We start from the raw sequence: 18711 nt of genomic DNA, 5'->3' as shown, positions 1-18711 counted from the left end.
ACTCATTTTGAACTACTAAGAGAAGCAGCATTAAAATGAAATCATTATTTTTGATATAATGCCCATGTACTTCTTATAACATTTTCAAATATTTTCTATGCAAACCAAGTTAAACTTCCTATGTTGCTTGTGTAGCTTCTCTTCTGTAGCTGACCTGACATCATCATCAATGATGTAGCCGGTCCCACAGAAGGCAACAATTAGATTCGGGAACAAGTGGTATTCACACAGTGCTGAGGCCTCATTTACAAAGATTATGTACATACAAAAAGAGCCTTGAAATATGTGCATGCAACATCTCACGGAAATGTTGGAATTTGTAAAAGAAAGCTTGATAGGGAAATACGCACATATATATGGCAACTCTGAAACATGTATGTGCAAAATTTTAATAGAAACTTGTAAATGACGATGTCCTTGATCATGTATGGAAATGTAGTCAAACCAACTAAATGACAATTTGTATGCATAATAATTCATATAACTGAGCCATTATTAAAAAGTATGTTGATATAACAAATATATGTATTACACCTCTAAAATGATGAATATGATGCACAGACTGTATTTAAGTTTCTTTTTTAGAGCGCCAGTGCTACGTATTTGAACTGAAGAACGTTTTGGGTTTTTTGTCAGTTTATATCAGCTATAGTACCTGTTGTCACTTCTCAGGGGCCTGGCCGACAAGTCAGGAATATCTTAACCACGCTTCCCTCACTAATGACCTGGAAGACATTAACTGGGTGCTACATCCAGTTTTTGTATGGTATGGATGTAAATACATAAAACATGACCTGCTTTTAACAACATAAAAAGGCAATCTGCAGCACTGTCCGCTTCTTCTAATGTAATTAGAGCAATTGACTTCACTCATATTGGAGTAAAGGCACCTAGCGAGCTCAAAGCTGCTTTTGTTAACCCTCAGCAGTTACATTCCATTAAAGCACAAATCTTTCAAGATGTGACTAGCAAACATTGCGTCTCTGTTGCCCTGAGTGAACCCGTGATTTGTTTATTTTGAGGCAAAGAAGCTTTGGCAGACATGAGGGCGCTGTACATGGAGGCTGGATTATTGACCCTCGGTATTTCATATGGCCTGTACTGTGCTCACCTCAACTTTCCTGTACCCTAAGAATGCAGAGGAGAGGTGCTATAATGCCACACATGATCTTGTGCTCTCCGGTGCGGAGCCCTGTCAGATACTCTTGAAAAAAGATGGCAGGGTCTTTGACGTGTCAAGAGGTAAGCTGCTCTACCAGCCAATGATGGTTTGCAGCATTGTACCTGCATATGTACAAAGTTGATTTGCAGGCTCCATATATGGATGTTTCGAGGTGTGCTCACAAACAAGGTAATAGAGAGTTTTTAAAAGTGTAAGTCTAATTATATCAATAAGATGCCATTAGTGCTTGAATTTGCCCCCTTGCAGCCCTCTTGTTTCCAAGATAAACCTTACAAAATCCTCTCCTTTTACCTCAACCTTTCTCTTATACTGATGCTCACTATGAAATGCCATCTAGGTCACACTGGTAGGCTCTATATATGAAACAACAGTTTGAAAAAATATCCATCTGCTAATATGAGGTTTCTTTCCACTTATTCTTTGTCCTAATCCTATGTCCTTTATATTCCTTCTGTGTTCCTGACAACTCCTTACCAGTTGGTAATCCATTTACATCATGAAAAGAATTTTTGATCTTGTATGAATAAGTTACAATAATTTCCACATTTGCTTCAAGGAATCCATTTAAAAGAAGCATGCCCTTATAATGCAGCTAACACATGCCATAATGCACTCAACATTGAAAAATTAAAAAATCATAGTTACAATTTAGTAATTATGGTATCACTTTAGATTAGGTGCCCCTAATTATGCTGTACTTACCATGTAAATTCCTGTATAATTACAGAGTAACTAGGTGTTATTACCTTGTACTTACTGTGAAATGCAGTGTAATGCTATAATTAAGTACTCATTTGTAATTGTTATTACACTATTTTTATAAGTATGTTTGTATATAAATTGTGGAATAACAATTACAATTAAGTGCTTAGCCACAGCATTACATATCAGATTTTGAAATTTTGAGATTATTCACTATCTTCAAAATAAATGAATAAGCCACAACTTCCTACATTTCATTTAAAATGTGCCTTGTTAAAACCTATTTAGTTTTTATTCTCACTATTAAAGATAATAACAGTTACCATTGTACTTTTTTGAAACTGGTCTAAGATCCAAATAGATTATACATTTAGATGAACTTTCCTCTTATATACTCAGTTGTAGTAAGCAGTTTAACGTTGGAAAGTTAATAAGTAGTTTAAAAGAAAAATGTACTTTATTTGCATTTGTCAGCTACATTTTGAAATTACAGCTAAAATGCATTTTATTGTACAAATTTAAAGGTGTGAGTGCCTGGGTAATTTGGAAAACATGCTTGCTATGTCTCCAAACAGCCTGTTTCTTAAGTAAACATTTTTAACACAAAGCAAAACTGAAACACACTAAAATAAGATGTATAACTGACAACATATTGATTAAATAATTTCAGCCTTTCACAACTGCATTTTACAAGCTTTAACACTCGCTGTATAGCAGAATGGAAGCAGTTAAAAATACATCATGAAGGAAAACAGACAGATGATTTTCCAGAGGCCATTTCCTGATCTGTTCAGTGCTTCCGTGTTTAAAATGTGTCTCTTGGTACAAAAGAATGACAGTTAAAGCCCACTGTGTCTGAATGAATAGATGCCATGGAGACAGAAAAAGAAAATCAATCACCTTTTGAAACCAATGAGCTTGCAGGCTGAGAGAGCCACGAGGAGTCAACCTTCACAAAAAAGGGAAATGTTTACTTCCAAGTATCAGTCTTTTCTTTTCATCATTGGAGGCTGCTATCAGTGGACTGCAAGGGTGAAGGAAACCGTTACAACCAATTTATTTATCTTTCTCATAAGCAATCACAGAAATGCAATTTTCTTTCTTAGTTTAAGTGGTAAAAACTGTATAAAGAAGAAGTTTAGTAAATCTTACCAATAAAGTGCTATATAGTGTATAGTTAGATTTTTTTATACTGTACATATCACAACATTACATGTCATTATTTTAACAATATACTGCATAACATGAAATTAGTCAGGTAAGCAAACTTGTAAAACTCAATGAAATAACATTTCTGAGGACTAACTGATACAAATTATATTTAGAAACAAACAAATGCATTTTTGTATAGCACCATTCAATGTGAGTGCAGTGCATTTTACATACCAGTGTACAATATAATATGAAGCAATGAAGAGGAGTTTATTAATACCTCATGGAAAATTCATGACAAATAAACAAGAAGAATACAGCAGTTACAGGGCATCAAAAGGGAATTAGGAGAGAAAGATTTTACCACATACTAAACAAAAACTTTTAGAAAAAGAGAAAAATTTGATTTTCAGAGTGGATTTAAGGGTAAAGTAGCATCATAAACAAATTCAAGGAAAGTCACTGTCAAAACACTTTCTAAGGAGACTTCAACAATTCTTTAAAAGAGTGAGATGCACTTTTCTAGTCTATCATTGTTTAAATGGGACAAATACAGTAGTATGGACAGTATTCTCAAAACTTTCAGAGCATTTTACATTAATAATATGATCTTAATAAAAATAGCATGAAAACAAATGTAATTGACCCCGTTAGAGCGTGATGTAGTCACGGTGTATTGTACACATATAGTAATAATGACATGATAAATCTATACACCTATAAATGCCAAGAGTAATTTTGAACCAGGCTTGTATTTTTTATAGAAAATTAATTATGTGTGAAAGACACAAGACACAAAAGTAGAACATCACTCTGGAGATGTTAATGTTTAAACCCAGTTAGAACTTTTTTTGAAAATTGGAGGCAAATTATTTAGTTACCATTGATGAAGAAAAAAATAAACCTACAGGATCTATTTATACATAATAATATGTACAATTTATGTAATATATACTGTAAATATGAGGGGGGTGCTATGACTCTAAAATAATCCAAAAAGATTGCTGAAATAACATTAATCCTAACTGAAACTAAACTTAAACTAGACTTAAAATAAACACTCTATATGACATTCCCTAACTAACACAAGGGTCCTTAAGCAACAAAAACCAAAGCAAAATATCTCATTATTCATCTATTTTATGATCCACTTTTTCACTAGTTTACATGCTTTTACACAATAAGTAATAAGAACAGAACAGTAATTAAAGATGTGATAACACACTGCAAGGAAGGTTCATGTAACCATCTAACCTCACTCATACCAGGTCAATTCAGAGTCACTAGTGACCAAAGTAGACACATTATAACACCTTATCTAACACACTATTTCAATAAGCAAACTTAAGACGAGCAAAAACCATCCAGCCATTTCCTTAGTTCACTTTATCTAGTACACACTTTCTGAAAAACAAAGGCATCTAGGTGCATGGTACCAGTACCAAACAGACTTAAATAGTACCCTAGTCTTTTACAATACACACTCATGTACAAAACCATATTTAGTCACACTAACACTGAGTCAATATATTGTCATCAAATAGCCTCTTTGTGAAAGGAATCAAGAGCCAATGGAAAAATCATATGAAAAATAGAATTGTTTTCACATTTTAATGTAAAGGCAACTTCAAGCAGGAACTGGGCTGTGATCCAAGTGGTGTGAAGCAAGAAACTTACTACCAAACCAATTACACATTACATCATCTAACAAAAACCTAATCTAAGATAAAGTAACCTAAACACATTTTTAAGTTAAACCTGCTTGAATCAACTAAATATTAATAAGTCACAAAAATTAATAACTTATACTAATCCAAATGGAACAAAACATTTCCTAAAACAAATTAATAAACAACTCATAGATCAATAAATGTAAGTAAAAGTTAACTTTGCAGATGCACTAAACTAGTGTAATTCTGTGAAATCTACTACATAAAGGTAGACTTCTTCAGCTACATTCGTGTAAGAAAAAAATGTAACACAACCAATCAAAGTTAAGAGCAAAGATAGCTTTGTTATTACACAAACATTAAATGCATTTAATGTATCAGCTGATAGAAATCTATGTTAGACAGAAAACATTTATTATCTAAGGAACCATTAAGAGCATTTTAATGATACCACCTTTGAAACTTTAAGATGGGAAGTGAACCAGCATCTTCCCTGAAACATCACCATCTACAGGCAAATAAAAGAATGGAAGTAAGTAGGTGCAGGTGAGCTTTCAAATTGTAACATTCCAGCAGAGAAAACATCCACTGATACATCTAATAAACACATAAAATAAAATAATGAAATGACAAAATTAATTGTATTGTACTGTATGTGTTTAAAAGTAGCAACCATTATTTTTAACTACATATTAATTTTAATTGCACCATTCAGAATGTTTTCAATCCAGTCAGTTTCACACTGAGGATTAATTAAAACTCTTTAACAATAACTGGGCTTCGTCACTAAGCATGAGTGTAGTCAACAACAGGAACTTCAAAGCTCTTTTGTGACTAGTGTTTATGGAGACTGCGCCAGATTCTGAGCTGGTCAGACCAGAGTCACAGCAAGCACAAACGTTTGTAAAAAATCAATCAAAGACTTTTTGGATGATTGAAAAAAAATCTGTTTTTTTTCCGGAGAAAATGTTTGTCACTGTACGGTTTGGAGGTAAGTTACAAAGAAATTTAGATTATGTTTTCAGAATGGGCAAAGTTTGTTCCTTTTCATTGTTATTCATATGCGTTTTCCCCCTCAGGCTGAGCACTCTACTGGTGTATTCAAAAGGCCTTCCATCTTACATCTGTTGCCACTGCCTATGACGGCTAAATGCCTACAATCTCTGCAGCAGTGGCTACTGTGATTACTTAGTAAAATGAAATATTTTGTGTTTCTGAAATCTTTTATTTCAAAATAATATATATATATATATGTATATATACTGATATATATACTGTATATATGATATATATACTATATATATATATATATATATATATATATATATATATAGAAAGAAAGAATGAAAATATATATAACAAAAAATATCTTGCCTAGTTAGAAGCTAAGTAAAGAGTATAGTATATTCATTTACAATTAAGAAGTTTGTCTGTCTCTGTTAAACCAGGGTTAAAAATTTGAATGATGTGTTTCAACTGTTTTTTTCTGAGTTTAGTTATTTTTAGGATAAATAGCAACTTATATACTAATATTTTGAATTGGAAGTCCTACACTGTCACTTTATCTTGAAAAGTATTTTGAAGTATGTGAGGATATAAAAGAAATATTAAAACAAATGGATGATGCTTGCTTTGAATTTTGTATTTAAGTCAAAGCTATAGGCCACCCTAAACAAACACTCTGAAGTAAAGTATTTTAAGTATGATGTTTTCTTATTTCTGCATGCCTGAAGCATCACAGTATGGATAGCACATGTCCTAGTTTAGGATTATGCCAAGGGTTGTCTGACATAATTCCTTTAACTACAAAAAGATTAGTGGTGAGCTGTCTTGTTCATGCTCTCACAAGAATACTGTATGTTACAATGCCACTGTCTATAACTCAAGTTTGCCAATAATAAATATATTGTTCAATCAATCTTAATCTAAAACGTAAAGCTGAATGTGTATTTTTGTGTTTGCCCAATATGCATATCCAGGCAGCTTAATGCGATTTTGCAGATTCCCCATTTGTACAGGGGCGCCATACATTATAATTCATTCCAAATTTTATCCTTTTGGGAAAGTTTATTTAGTCACAGTATCTACACTTTATTTGGGAATTGCTCCTAGGAGCTATTTTTGGGACTTGGCACAGGTCTGCAAAGTTGGTTCCCGTGGTGGGTTTAGTCAGTGAATTTTTAGTTTGGGGCAAAATATTTCCACTTGGAAAATGTATTTCTTGATAGCACTTGCACTTTATCGTACACTAGGCTGTACTGGATAGCCTACCTAATATTCCACTATCAGTATACAATACCACAAGGAGCTATACAGGGTTAGCACCATTAGAATACAAAATGAAATGTGGCAAGTAAGCAATACCAAATCTAAAAAACCCTGATAGAAAATGTAAGAAATGAATCAGTGACAGCAATTCATAGGGCTATTAAAGGATATCTAAGATTTTACACAATAATTGTTTAGAGGAGCTATATAAACGTAGGATTTCTGTGGTATTAAATTATAAAATAAGGTACATTGTTACAAGTTTTTGACAAAGTAGCTAGAAAAAGGTATATAGACTAAAAAACACCATAGATAACAAGACTACACAATATTGTTCAAAGTAAAGGCACAGACTAAAATAAACTTTAAGGTATATCTTTCAAGTCTAGCAGACCAAATTAGATCAGAATCTATTACTCCAGAGATGTTAAATACTCACTACCACCAAAAATGTAAACTATTTAATGAATAACATTGACTTTAATACATGAAGGTTTTAGTTTCATGGTGATCATAACTGAAAGTCTGAACCTGTTACTATCAAATAAAATTTTCTTTTAATTTGAAATCACCACTCTAAAAGTTACATGTATTGACTGCTTATTTATTATTACTGTTTTTACAGAAGACCAAAGAGAAATATTTAACCCAAACTGCAGAATTGTCAATTTTCTCCACTCTCTGAAAGATCGCTGTGGCTGCGAGGCTGAAGGTGAGACTGAGAATCAATCAAACTCTTACGAAGAATCCATATTATGAAGAAGAGTCATTTGCAATACAAACTAATGAAATGTAATACTTTAGAATCTAAGTTCACATAAACATTTATGTCCTTTAAGAGACTGTTGGCTAAGCAGTAGGAATATCGTTTTAATAATCAATACTTATTTATCATGAAATCTATAAAGAGTTACTTAAACATCCTGCAATTCCATAAGAAACATAGAAAATATTATTTAATATGTAAACCACTTTGGATAAAAATGTTGAATAAATGCAGATTTAGTTGTTTAAATTTATATTTCCCCCAGTAACTGATTTCTATAATAAAACAATCCAGTAAAAATTAAGAACAAAATTTTAAAGCAAAGGTACTAAAAATGTAAGTAATCTAAATTCACATATAATTCCAAAAAAGAGAGAAAAAACATGTAGAGGCAGAATATGCAAAGGTCTCCATAACTGTTTACATACATTTTTGATTTAGATGTTTATTTTGTCCCATGCATTAGAAGAAAATGGCAAATTTCACATTTCCAAACATTCATTTCACAAAATATTTAATGGAACAGAGAATGTTTTGTATTTGATTAAAGAAACAAACTAAGTAATACACACCTTTTCACATCAAAATTTGATTACTTCGTAGGTATGTACTGTAGTCCAGTGCATGGTTAAACTAAGATTACAAGTTATCAATGACATTATGAGACGATTAAACTAAACTTTTTAACTGAAACACAAAAGGGTGTGGAAGGAATCAAACTTGGTGAAGGACAACCAGATTTAAAAGGTGGAAGTGTGGCAAATGTAACAATTTAATCTTTAAATCGTTGATTTTAACACAATGGCAACACTGAGAACAGCAACCAACCACAAGAAGTCACCTGAATCAGCAGTGTGTCTTCCAAGCAGAAATTTCACAGCAGACAGGAGTTTCAAGATATACTGTCCAAGGTCTTCTGAAGAAGCACAGGGAAGTAGAAGTTGAGGACTTGAAGTTAAATTGGTTGGGTATAGAAACTAAGTGCAGCAGATAAGAGATACATGAAATTGGTGACCACTCAAAATCTGAAAAGGTCCCACACTGTTATCAGCTCTGAACTCATACAAACCACTGGAACACCACTCTACACCTAGGGTATGTTTTATTAAAAAAAAATATCATTTGTGATCTTCTGTGAAAAAGCCATTCCTCTGAAGTAGAAACAAAGCCAAGAGACTCATCAATGTACAAAAATACAAGCACTGGGGGAGTTGAACAATAACAGCAAGAACTCTGGACTAACAAGTAAAAATCTGAATCATTTGATTCAAATAGGAGAAAGTTTGTTGGGTGATGGAGGTTGCTGGAGGTTCCATGCAGGTTTAGGGTTGCATTTTTGCAAATGGAGATCTGAATTAATGAAAGTACAAACAGAATGGTGCAACAGATGTGACAATTTAATCTTCAGATCATCAGGTTTCACACCATGAGAAGACTAAGCATAGCAACCTGACACAAGGTACTCGTCTTGCATCAGCAAGGTCTCTCCCAAGCAATCATTTCACAGAATCAAGCAGATTCATATCCAATGCACAGTACCATCCAGGAGGTGATCTGATCAACCCAGTCTCCAGTCCGCAGCTGGACTATCTTCAGCAAAAAGAACAATGTATTCTGTAATGGATGAAATGGCCTCCACAGTGTCTTCATTTTAAAATCATTGAGGCTGTCTGGGATGACGTAAAGAGACAGTCTCAAAGAAAGCCAAAGACTGCACAGAAACTGAGGCAAGTACTCTAAGATGAATGGAACAAACTACCAGCCAATGTTCTGAAGAAAATCTGTACTGAAGAGAACTGATGATGTTTTAAAGGTAAACAGTGGTTACACAAAATATTGATTGACTTTTTATTTGTTTTTCCTGTCCACTGCCCTTATAGTACTTTTTAATTTCTAAAAACTTTAATTTCATCATTTTTGAAAACATTTTCATTTTTAGAATTTGTTATATGTGCTTAAAGCCTTTGCACAGTACTGCATAATATATAATATATATATTATGATTCAGATCATAAGTATGACTTTTATCACTTTTAATATATTGTCAACATTTATATAACTTTGGCTTTTCAAAAAACCCCATCAAAGCAGTGTCAGTAACTGTGTAAAAATATCACATGGCAATCTTGTGTCTTCTTCGAAGTTAAACAGGAGGAAAATGAAAACTCGCTTGCTTGTGATTCAATGTGGATTGCTCAAAAGTAATACTTTTCTTTTTCTGTCTCTATTCTGGTCTTCAGCTTGTGTAGATCTAATAGATGAACTGGGTACCCTTGTGAATCTGAGTGAGAAGGAAAATTCTTCTGAATATACCAACAGCTTCTTAAAGGAGAGACATGATTATATCCTGATTCAAGTTATACGTAAGTAATAGGATCTAGTGTTGTATCTACAGATCTTCTTTTTTACGGTTATATATATTATAATTTGCTTTTAGTTATTAACAAAAAAATGATGTAACAGTGTAAAGTTTTGAAAGTCTTGACCACACTAGAAAATGTTTTAGTTTTCATTATAAATCCATTATCTTTAAATTTGTACTATAAATGGCAAAATGTAAATGTAAATTTTCTGCATTAGAGATGAAAGGAAGGAAAGTTTTCAATTATTTTACATTAAATCAGTGTTTATATAATGCATTAGCGATTACTGATGACAAAGTTTAAACTATTAAAATTAAAAATCATTATAGTACTGCACTGATTTCTTATTATTGATATGTCCATTTATCTGAGGTAGACTTACTTTCATTTATACATTGACTTTCTGAATCTTGAGTTACATTTTTATTCTTATTTTTTTATTTGTATTACAACAAATGATTTACAATGCAAATAGCTATACTATGTATCCAATTCAGAATCAACCTTCTCTTAGTTAGAGAATTTGAAATATTCAGGCATCCTAAATTTAAGATGAGGATCCATGTGTTTCAGTCAGTCAGTCAGTCAGTCAGTAATTTTTCCAACCCACTATATCCTAACATAGGGTCATGGGGGTCTGCTGGAGTCAATCCCAGCCAACACAGGGCGCAAGGCAGGAAACAAACCCCGGGGAGGGCACCAGCCCACTGCATGGATCCATGTGTTTAATTAACAATATTAATGAACATCTGCCATATTCCAAAGAAGTTCTGAGTAACTCCGCATAATGTGATATTTGTTTTACCCGCTTTATTTTTTTTATTTTTATTAATTTTATTGCAATCCATACAAAGCAATCAAGTTTTTACAAAAAGAAAAATTGAGTTAAGAACAGATCGATCCCCACCCCTGAGTTTACCCGCTTTAAACTAAAACAAGATGCTCTTTTCCACTGTGTTATGGTAGGTAAATTAAGTAAGATAAGGTAATATGCCAGCAATATTGAGTAAGTTACGAAAAAATATAGCCCATTCAGAGGTCAACACTTGCAAGTTTATTTTGTATAACGTAAATTGAGATATATTTGCACAATGTACAAATTATAGTTTAATTGGATCATGTTTCGCACAGAGCAATGAGTCTATTTATCAATAAATGTTTTTCATTTATTACCTAAAACACTAAATGAAAAGTTCTATTTCAAATGATGCCACATATTATGGAACAAGGTTCACAACTCTGAAGAAACTGGTTAAGTTTGAAGATACTACCTATATCTTTATTGTTGTGAAATATGTTCTCAACAGCAGGAATTGGCTTAGGAAAGTTGGCGATATATATATACCAGTACCATAAAAACTGATACCATTATTTTTTCAGACGTTTGGTACTGACTTGGTGCCAAAGTACCAGCTCTTATGACATCCCTATAAGGGTGCAATTGACAGCAACAGCTTAGCCCTAAAGTGTCTCTTATATTGGAACCAAATCCTTAATGAGTATTGAATCTGTAGATTTCTACTTACTTGGTGGCAATTACTTGCCACTGGTCTGCAAAGAAAAACATAGATAATGGGGTTAGGGAAGAATTTCTTCTCCATGACATACCAAGATGATGTGGTTTAATTTTTTCTTATTCTTATTCCTTCGAGTTTCATAACACTTTATATTTGCCACCCAGTAGTCAAACTGGAAACAAGGAAACAGCATAACATATCTATCCACTACAGATCTTTGCAGAATAGATTTTCTTAAATCTGCTCTGTTTGTGGTTCAAATGAGCACAGTTGTAATTGCTAATTTCTTTTGGGGTCTATAAAACTCAAAACCTAGGCTGTACTTAAATACTAGACCTTACTGCTCCAATGAGGCCGAGAAAACAAAATTAGGCTTGCCCCAAAGTCAAGGTGGCAGTATAACCAAACCATAAGGGGCAAAAAGAAAAACAAAAAAGGTTTGCCTACAGTGACACACCTTTGAGCAAACTAAACAAAGTCTATAATTCTATAATCAATAACCATGTATGAAAGTACCAGAACCAGACCCAGAACATAAACTGTGTGGCACATGACATCACCCCATCAAATTTATAAAGGTCAAGTTGGGCACTTCCTGAAACTCCAAGATTATGGATTCTCTCAAAAGACTTTTGTGTTCATCATTTGTATTTATTGAATTCCCAGTAATGAATATTTTTTCCATGTTTTTTGAAAAAGAATTCTGACTTAGTTTTGCCTCTAGTTATGTGTTCCTTTTCATTTTTGAAAAAGCAAATTTCCCTGCATAATTTCTTGAATATGATTCTTAATAAACATCCAAAATACTGGTTTGTCAACTTTTCCTCCATCTGGTTCTGATTTTTGGCTTGAAATTTTTAAATTAGTGACATCTCCTGTTTCTAATTCTACTCAAAGGTGCTGCCACTTTATGCAGTCAATGCAATATGGTTAAAATTTGTACATTGTTTTAATGGTGTATTCTGCCCAATTGGCTGTGAGGAATCCTTTCTATTGACTAGGCTGACAGAATGGCTGGAACTTGGAGTAGAGTGTATTACATGGGTCACTTCTGCCATTGCAACACTGGGCTCATTTATAACTGTTTGGTCATATGTCAAAACCTGTATTTGCCACCACTTTTAATAGACCATATATGGCCAATATTTTATTTTCCCTAGCTTTTACTTCAGGAGACATATGTGGTTCTATATGTTTTGTAGGTACCTCACCAAGTATTAAAGAGATATACATAAAGAAAGGAAAAATGATGAGAATGAAGTAATGATGTTGGGAGAAAGGTTACCTCATGCACTCATATAAGAATAGCACAAACTCTGCAAAATTAATAACTGACAATTAATTTTTCATTGATTTTTATGTCTCTTTTAGGAGGTGAGACCAATGAAAACAACAGATATGAATCATTATTATTAAACCTAGGAAAGCACTACCCTGATGTTTCAGGTAAGGATGAATTTCAGGAGATTTTCCCAAAATTTAACTTGCTTTTTTAACACAAATATTTACACTTTTTTAGTTAAGTAAATTCATATAAAATTTTAAAGAAACACAAAATTATGGCTTATTAAAATATCTCCAATCTATTCTCATATGCTTACACAATGTCTTAGTAGAAATTGAATACAAATATAAGTAAAACAGATCTTCAATGACGTTTTCCTGATATATCTGAGTTTTGGTTTTCTAGCTTTGCAACAGTTAATGAATATCACAAAATGAAACAGAATCTTAAATACAGGTTGTGGAAAATTAAAGCATCATTTTAAGTCAGTATCCATAACCATATCCATATGAACATGCCCACTGATGATGTACGGTAGTCAAAAGGCAGGTGAGGAAACAAGGAGCTTAAACAAAGAGGGGCTATCCTCCTTTATAAACATTGGCTTGTATATAAAAGTACAATCCCATGTAGACAATTAAACCTATAATTTACCTTACTAAGTATTGTGTTTGAATGGGACATACTATGTGTCGTATTGAAGAAATTTTGATAACAAATGGCAGAGATAAAAAGCTGTCCTTCTTTAAAGGCAAAATGAATCAAATTGCTGTGGATGTTGGACAAGAGCAAAAAATTAGTCTCCAAAGTTAAACGGACATAACTCAAAATCAAAAGTGAAAAGTAGAATCATTTGCTAACTTGTTTTCTGATTTGTCTGAGTGCCCGTCTCTCGCAAGGTCTTTCCTTTAATTGTTTAAAGTTTGGACTCTGTGAAATGCATGTTACTATCTTTTATATCCTGGCTGCTATGGTGTCATGGGTCACATGATGTATGTATTATTTGTCTAGCACCCACATAACATCATAGCAATGAAGAGTTCTATAATGTTGGCACCCACAGAAATAAACACACACAAAATAAAAAAAAAACAAAACTATGCAATATGGCAATCACATGATGTGACCAAAAAGTTACAAATCGAAAATAAAAGATAGTGACATACCTATATACTAAACATCCACACACATTGAAAATAATCAATAATGCATTCTTGACACTGATTAATGACCAGTTTTTCAGAACAGGGTCATGGAGTAATCCAAATTCCTCCTTAGAGAACCTGAAGGGATAAAACAAAAAAATTGTTATGGTTTGGTTTATTTGGTTTGGACTTAATAACTTCACAGTTGTGAGCAAAATATATATTTTTTAACTTTCTATAAATACAAAATATCACATTGACTAAATTGTTATATTTTTTGTATCTGTAAACTTTTTGAAGATTGGAGAGAACACAGGTTGAAGGTTAAACATAAGCAATAATCATCATTTAATTTGATATACTGTATATATATATATATATATATATATATATATATATATATATATATACACTGTATATATATATATATATATATATATATATATATATATATATATATATTATATATATTGGTTCTGTTTACTGAATTAGTCCAAAGTGATAGCATTTACTTCAATATTTTGCATGTTCCTTAATAGAATTTTGACAAAAAGATATAAAACAAGACGTGTATGTCTTTAGCAGCACACAAAATTGGAAAAGCAATCAGTGTTCTCTTGATTTTTAGGTTAATTTTCTTTAGCTGGAAAATTACATCTTCTCCAATGAAATTAGAATTAGAACAGAGAACACAAGACCTCTGACGATTGACAGGATTTTGCTTTTGCTCTGTGAATCAGTAGTTCGTTCGACATTCCCACTCCTCTTTGTGTGAAGAAGTGCTCCTTGCACTTCCACTTAATTTCCATCAATGTCTTTGAACGTGTGATTCCCAAAATAAATGAAAGAATTCTGATGTATCAACTTTATCATTGCCTTTAAAAATTTTGAACATCTAGATTAGATCCTCACACAGCCTTCATTTCTCATGACTAATAAGGTTTAATTCCCTGAGGCTATCTGACATGCCCTTTAATCCCCAGATTAGTTGGTTGCTCTCTTCTGCACAGCTCCTAGATATGTTATGTCCACTTTATATTATGAAAGTACTCCAGATTTTATCTTTCTAGTGCATTATATAGTCTGAGAATCATGTCCTTTCCCTAGTTTTAGTTATACTATAGACAAGAAGAGATGGGCTGATGCTATTTTTCTTTTAAATACACTTAATTTTTCATTAAGATGCAATTAATGCGTATAAACTAAAATACACTGAATCTTTATATATTTTACATTAAATCTGGCATTTTTCAGGACTTTTCAGATAGGTACATAAATTCCTAACAAAGACATGCTTAGTTATGACATGGCTAGCTGTGACCCAAAGACAGTCCTAGCAGCACTGAGGGCAAGATATAAAGGAATCTTGGAGGGAGCGTCAGTCCATCACAGGGACAATCCATGCGTATAAACACATTCACTCATATTGCGTCAGTTAACTTAATATACATGTATTTGTGATCCAAATACAGTGATCAAGCAGGCACTTGAATCCAGAGCTACAATGAAGAAGCGCTAACAACTCAACTACTTTGTCACCTCAATAACAATGCTTCTATCTATCATGCTTTTGGAACTTGGTATTCCAATTTAGGATTGTGCGGAACTGAACACCAATTCTGGCTGGTGGCTACAATGGATGAAAGCTAGGAATCAGCTCCTAGACTAAGCACAAGAGTATCGCAAGGCAACTAGTAACTTAACCGATTCTAAATAAGTAAATGGATAATATGAGCAAAACGCAGATCATCATTGTCAATAAAAACAAATGAAAATGTCAATGTAACTGCCTAATGACATGACACTATTAGAAACTTCAAGCCACTTAAACTCCTTCTTGATGATATAACCTTTAACTTAAAACATTTTCGCTTTTTTAATTTAGCATGTTTTGAAGAAAGAGGTGCATTAATTCCATCTGCTTTAAATTCATTTCCTTTGTGGCAGGGGTTATTTTGGCTCCATTCTAGTTTTAAACCAAGAGAATACAGTACAGGGTTGTAAGGACCCAACAACTGCAATAAACGTTTTTAAGTACTGCTGCATTCTACAGATCATAAGAATATCATGGTAACATAAGATAAATGATTGTAAAATGACCTCCTGAAAAAAAAATCTTAATGTTATATAGTCATGCAGTTAAACAACGGAATGAGCTCAGTGAGATTAAAATGTAAAGTATTCCATAGCCTTCAGCAGCTCACAAATGATGGACTGAATGACTAAACAAATGTTTCAATATAGACTTTATTACTGAAGAATGCTGATTAGATGGCCAGTATTTGGCACAGGACATGGTTCTTTGGAAGAATACTGGGCTATCTGAAAATAACATTATGTGTATCCAAGAAACAAAGGCCAGATAAATTTGCAAAATTATCTCTCCATCACCATTAGACAATGGTTATTTTGCTTATGCTTTATGCAACTGTGGATGTTAGAGAAAGAAAATAGTCAGACCCTGTGGGTACAATAATGATGCAAATCACATTACGTAAATCAACCAGGCTGAAAATGACAGTGCTACCCACTATTAGCAGGATAATAAGTGTGTCTCCTTCTCTTTCAGATTTTCTGCAGAAACTGTCCAACCCACAGAAAGGAGGTGATAAACGTACTTCTCTTTCTAGAAGAAGTCGTCAAGTCAAAGAATCTGCTAATAGTCACCAAGCAAGCAAGAATAAAACACTGCCTGGGAACAAAAAGAATACTGGCATAAATTACAAAATTTAAGAGAAATGTCCTCGCATTTCGAAAATCTGTTAGAAATTAAAAAAATGTTCAAGTACATCGTAAAAAGGAATTATACAATAATGATAAACGTTTTGTAATTGAGTATGCTTGCATGATTTTTAAACTCAATGGAAAAACTTGAGATAGAAAGATACTTTGGCTCCCATTAAGCTTGTATGTCTTACGGAATACATCAGTGCTATTAAACTTTAAAAATGAGACAATAAACTGTGAATTATGAACCATTTAGGATCTCTGATGAGTATTATCTCCTATCATTCTGCAAATGAATGATATTGTTGATACAACAAAAATTGTTAGAATGGAATTAGGAAGAAGGATTTTTACTCTTTACGGCATTCCGCCAGTTCCTATTGATCTTTGATGAGTAAGGTGGACTTTAGCACGTCATGTAAATAGCATTTATTGATATATAAAGTGGGTATACAGAAATTGTTAGAGCTCATATAGCATCATGGCGTTAATGGCTCATCTGATGCCCAAAAACAATCTATCTAAAATAAACACATTTTAGGAGCATCACAGAGCCTGCCAAAATAACACAAATGGTAACATTCCTGAATCACAGCATTTGAATTCCCAGCTTTTTTATGTGTGTGAAAAGCCATTTTAACAGAATGAATGGTGACTTTGAACTGGCCTGGTATGAGAGAGTCTGAGTATTGTTATAAGTGTCTTCTTAATGAGTGGCGTTCCAACCATCATCACTTCTTTCTAGGAAGAATAAAGCCTGGTCTAATAGTATAAAATATAGTGTACTTATGTAATGAATACTGCTAAAATGTAAATATGTGAGCAATAAATTATTTGCAGGAAAGAAAATACAATTTCTTGTCTCCAGATTTCTTTATGCTTGAAACATGATGCCTGAGCTTTGATGTGTGTGATCTTTGACCCCCTCTCATTGCAGCAACAGACATAATTGTGGGAACTGACAACACATTCAGTTCTCTTGTTTATTTTATTATTGTATTGTTCTCACAAGTATCACACATATTGGTTGTTTTTTTTTTTTTGGTCTCTTCACTGTGCTCTTCAGATCACTGCATTATTGCTGTCTGTTAAAACATTTGATTCATCATTCAGTATACATTTTACAGAACAACAAATCTGCAGCCTTATATGATTGCAGAACTACATTTTTATAGGGACTAAACCCACAGTTCAATTTGTTCAAAAAATGTACTTAATCATTTAATTACTTCTTTAACTGTTTGTTAAATACGTTTTCAGTCAATATCCTCTTTAAAGATTAACAAGTCGCCTTCCATACAGACAGCCTATTGTAAGATGCCACAAGATTAATCCAGGATTCTGCATTAATCATTTCAGTTTTGATCCTGGATTGTACTCTCACTACATATTAGAAAAAATCCTCAAAATGAGTTAAGAAGGGTGTTCAGCCCCCTGAATGCTAAACAAGAACCCTTATGGTTATACTTCATGCCGATACAAACAAAGAAGTGGTTTGCTAAAGTCTGAAGACCTCTTGCACTTTACTTACAGCTTTAAGGTCATTCCCCACCCTCATATATACCTATCAAACCATTTTCACAAAATTATTCTTTTTTAAATGTTCCTAGACAACATCATGGTAGAATGAGGCTAAACCCCTTGGTGTAGGGTTTAAGAGGAGAATATTTCCTCTTAATGGCCTGCTGCTATTAGTTTAACCATAAGAAGAGCTGGAGGTGACAGAGTTAAAGATGCTAAGATTTACATTGGGTGTGACGAGGATGGACAGGATTAGAAGTGAGGACATTAGAGAGTCAGTTCAAGTAGGACGGATAGGAGACAAAGTCAGAGAGGCGAGATTGTGTTGGTTTGGACATGTGCAGAGGAGAGATGTTGGGTATATTGGGAGAAGGATGCTAAGATTCTCAATCTACATGCTTCCGTTAGGTCA

At 33.2% G+C, this 18711-nt stretch overlaps 1 protein-coding gene and 1 long non-coding RNA gene across 2 annotated transcripts in view; one reads left to right on the top strand and one right to left on the bottom strand.

Annotated features, from left to right (window-relative positions):
* Positions 1–2822: 2822 nt before the first annotated feature.
* LOC120540940 overlaps positions 2823–18711 on the bottom strand; it is a 57479-nt gene continuing 41590 nt past the window's right edge. Inside the window, exons 3-4 of the long non-coding RNA XR_005635900.1 lie at positions 14073–14189; positions 2823–2909 (exon numbers count right to left, since the gene is read on the bottom strand). This is a non-coding gene — a long non-coding RNA (uncharacterized LOC120540940). The remainder of the gene's footprint in view (positions 2910–14072; positions 14190–18711) is intronic.
* On the top strand, positions 5568–17639 carry LOC120540939 (uncharacterized protein C22orf15). The gene is made up of 5 exons (XM_039772137.1): positions 5568–5698; positions 7601–7687; positions 9982–10104; positions 12993–13067; positions 16621–17639. Exons 1-5 carry the CDS (start codon positions 5638–5640, stop codon positions 16782–16784), a joined length of 510 nt encoding a protein of 169 aa, XP_039628071.1. The 5' UTR covers positions 5568–5637; the 3' UTR covers positions 16785–17639.

Source organism: Polypterus senegalus, chromosome 12, assembly GCF_016835505.1.
Source record: "Polypterus senegalus isolate Bchr_013 chromosome 12, ASM1683550v1, whole genome shotgun sequence".
NCBI lineage: Eukaryota > Metazoa > Chordata > Cladistia > Polypteriformes > Polypteridae > Polypterus > Polypterus senegalus.
Note: the sequence above shows the minus strand (reverse complement) of the source record. Positions and strands in the feature narration are given on the sequence as shown.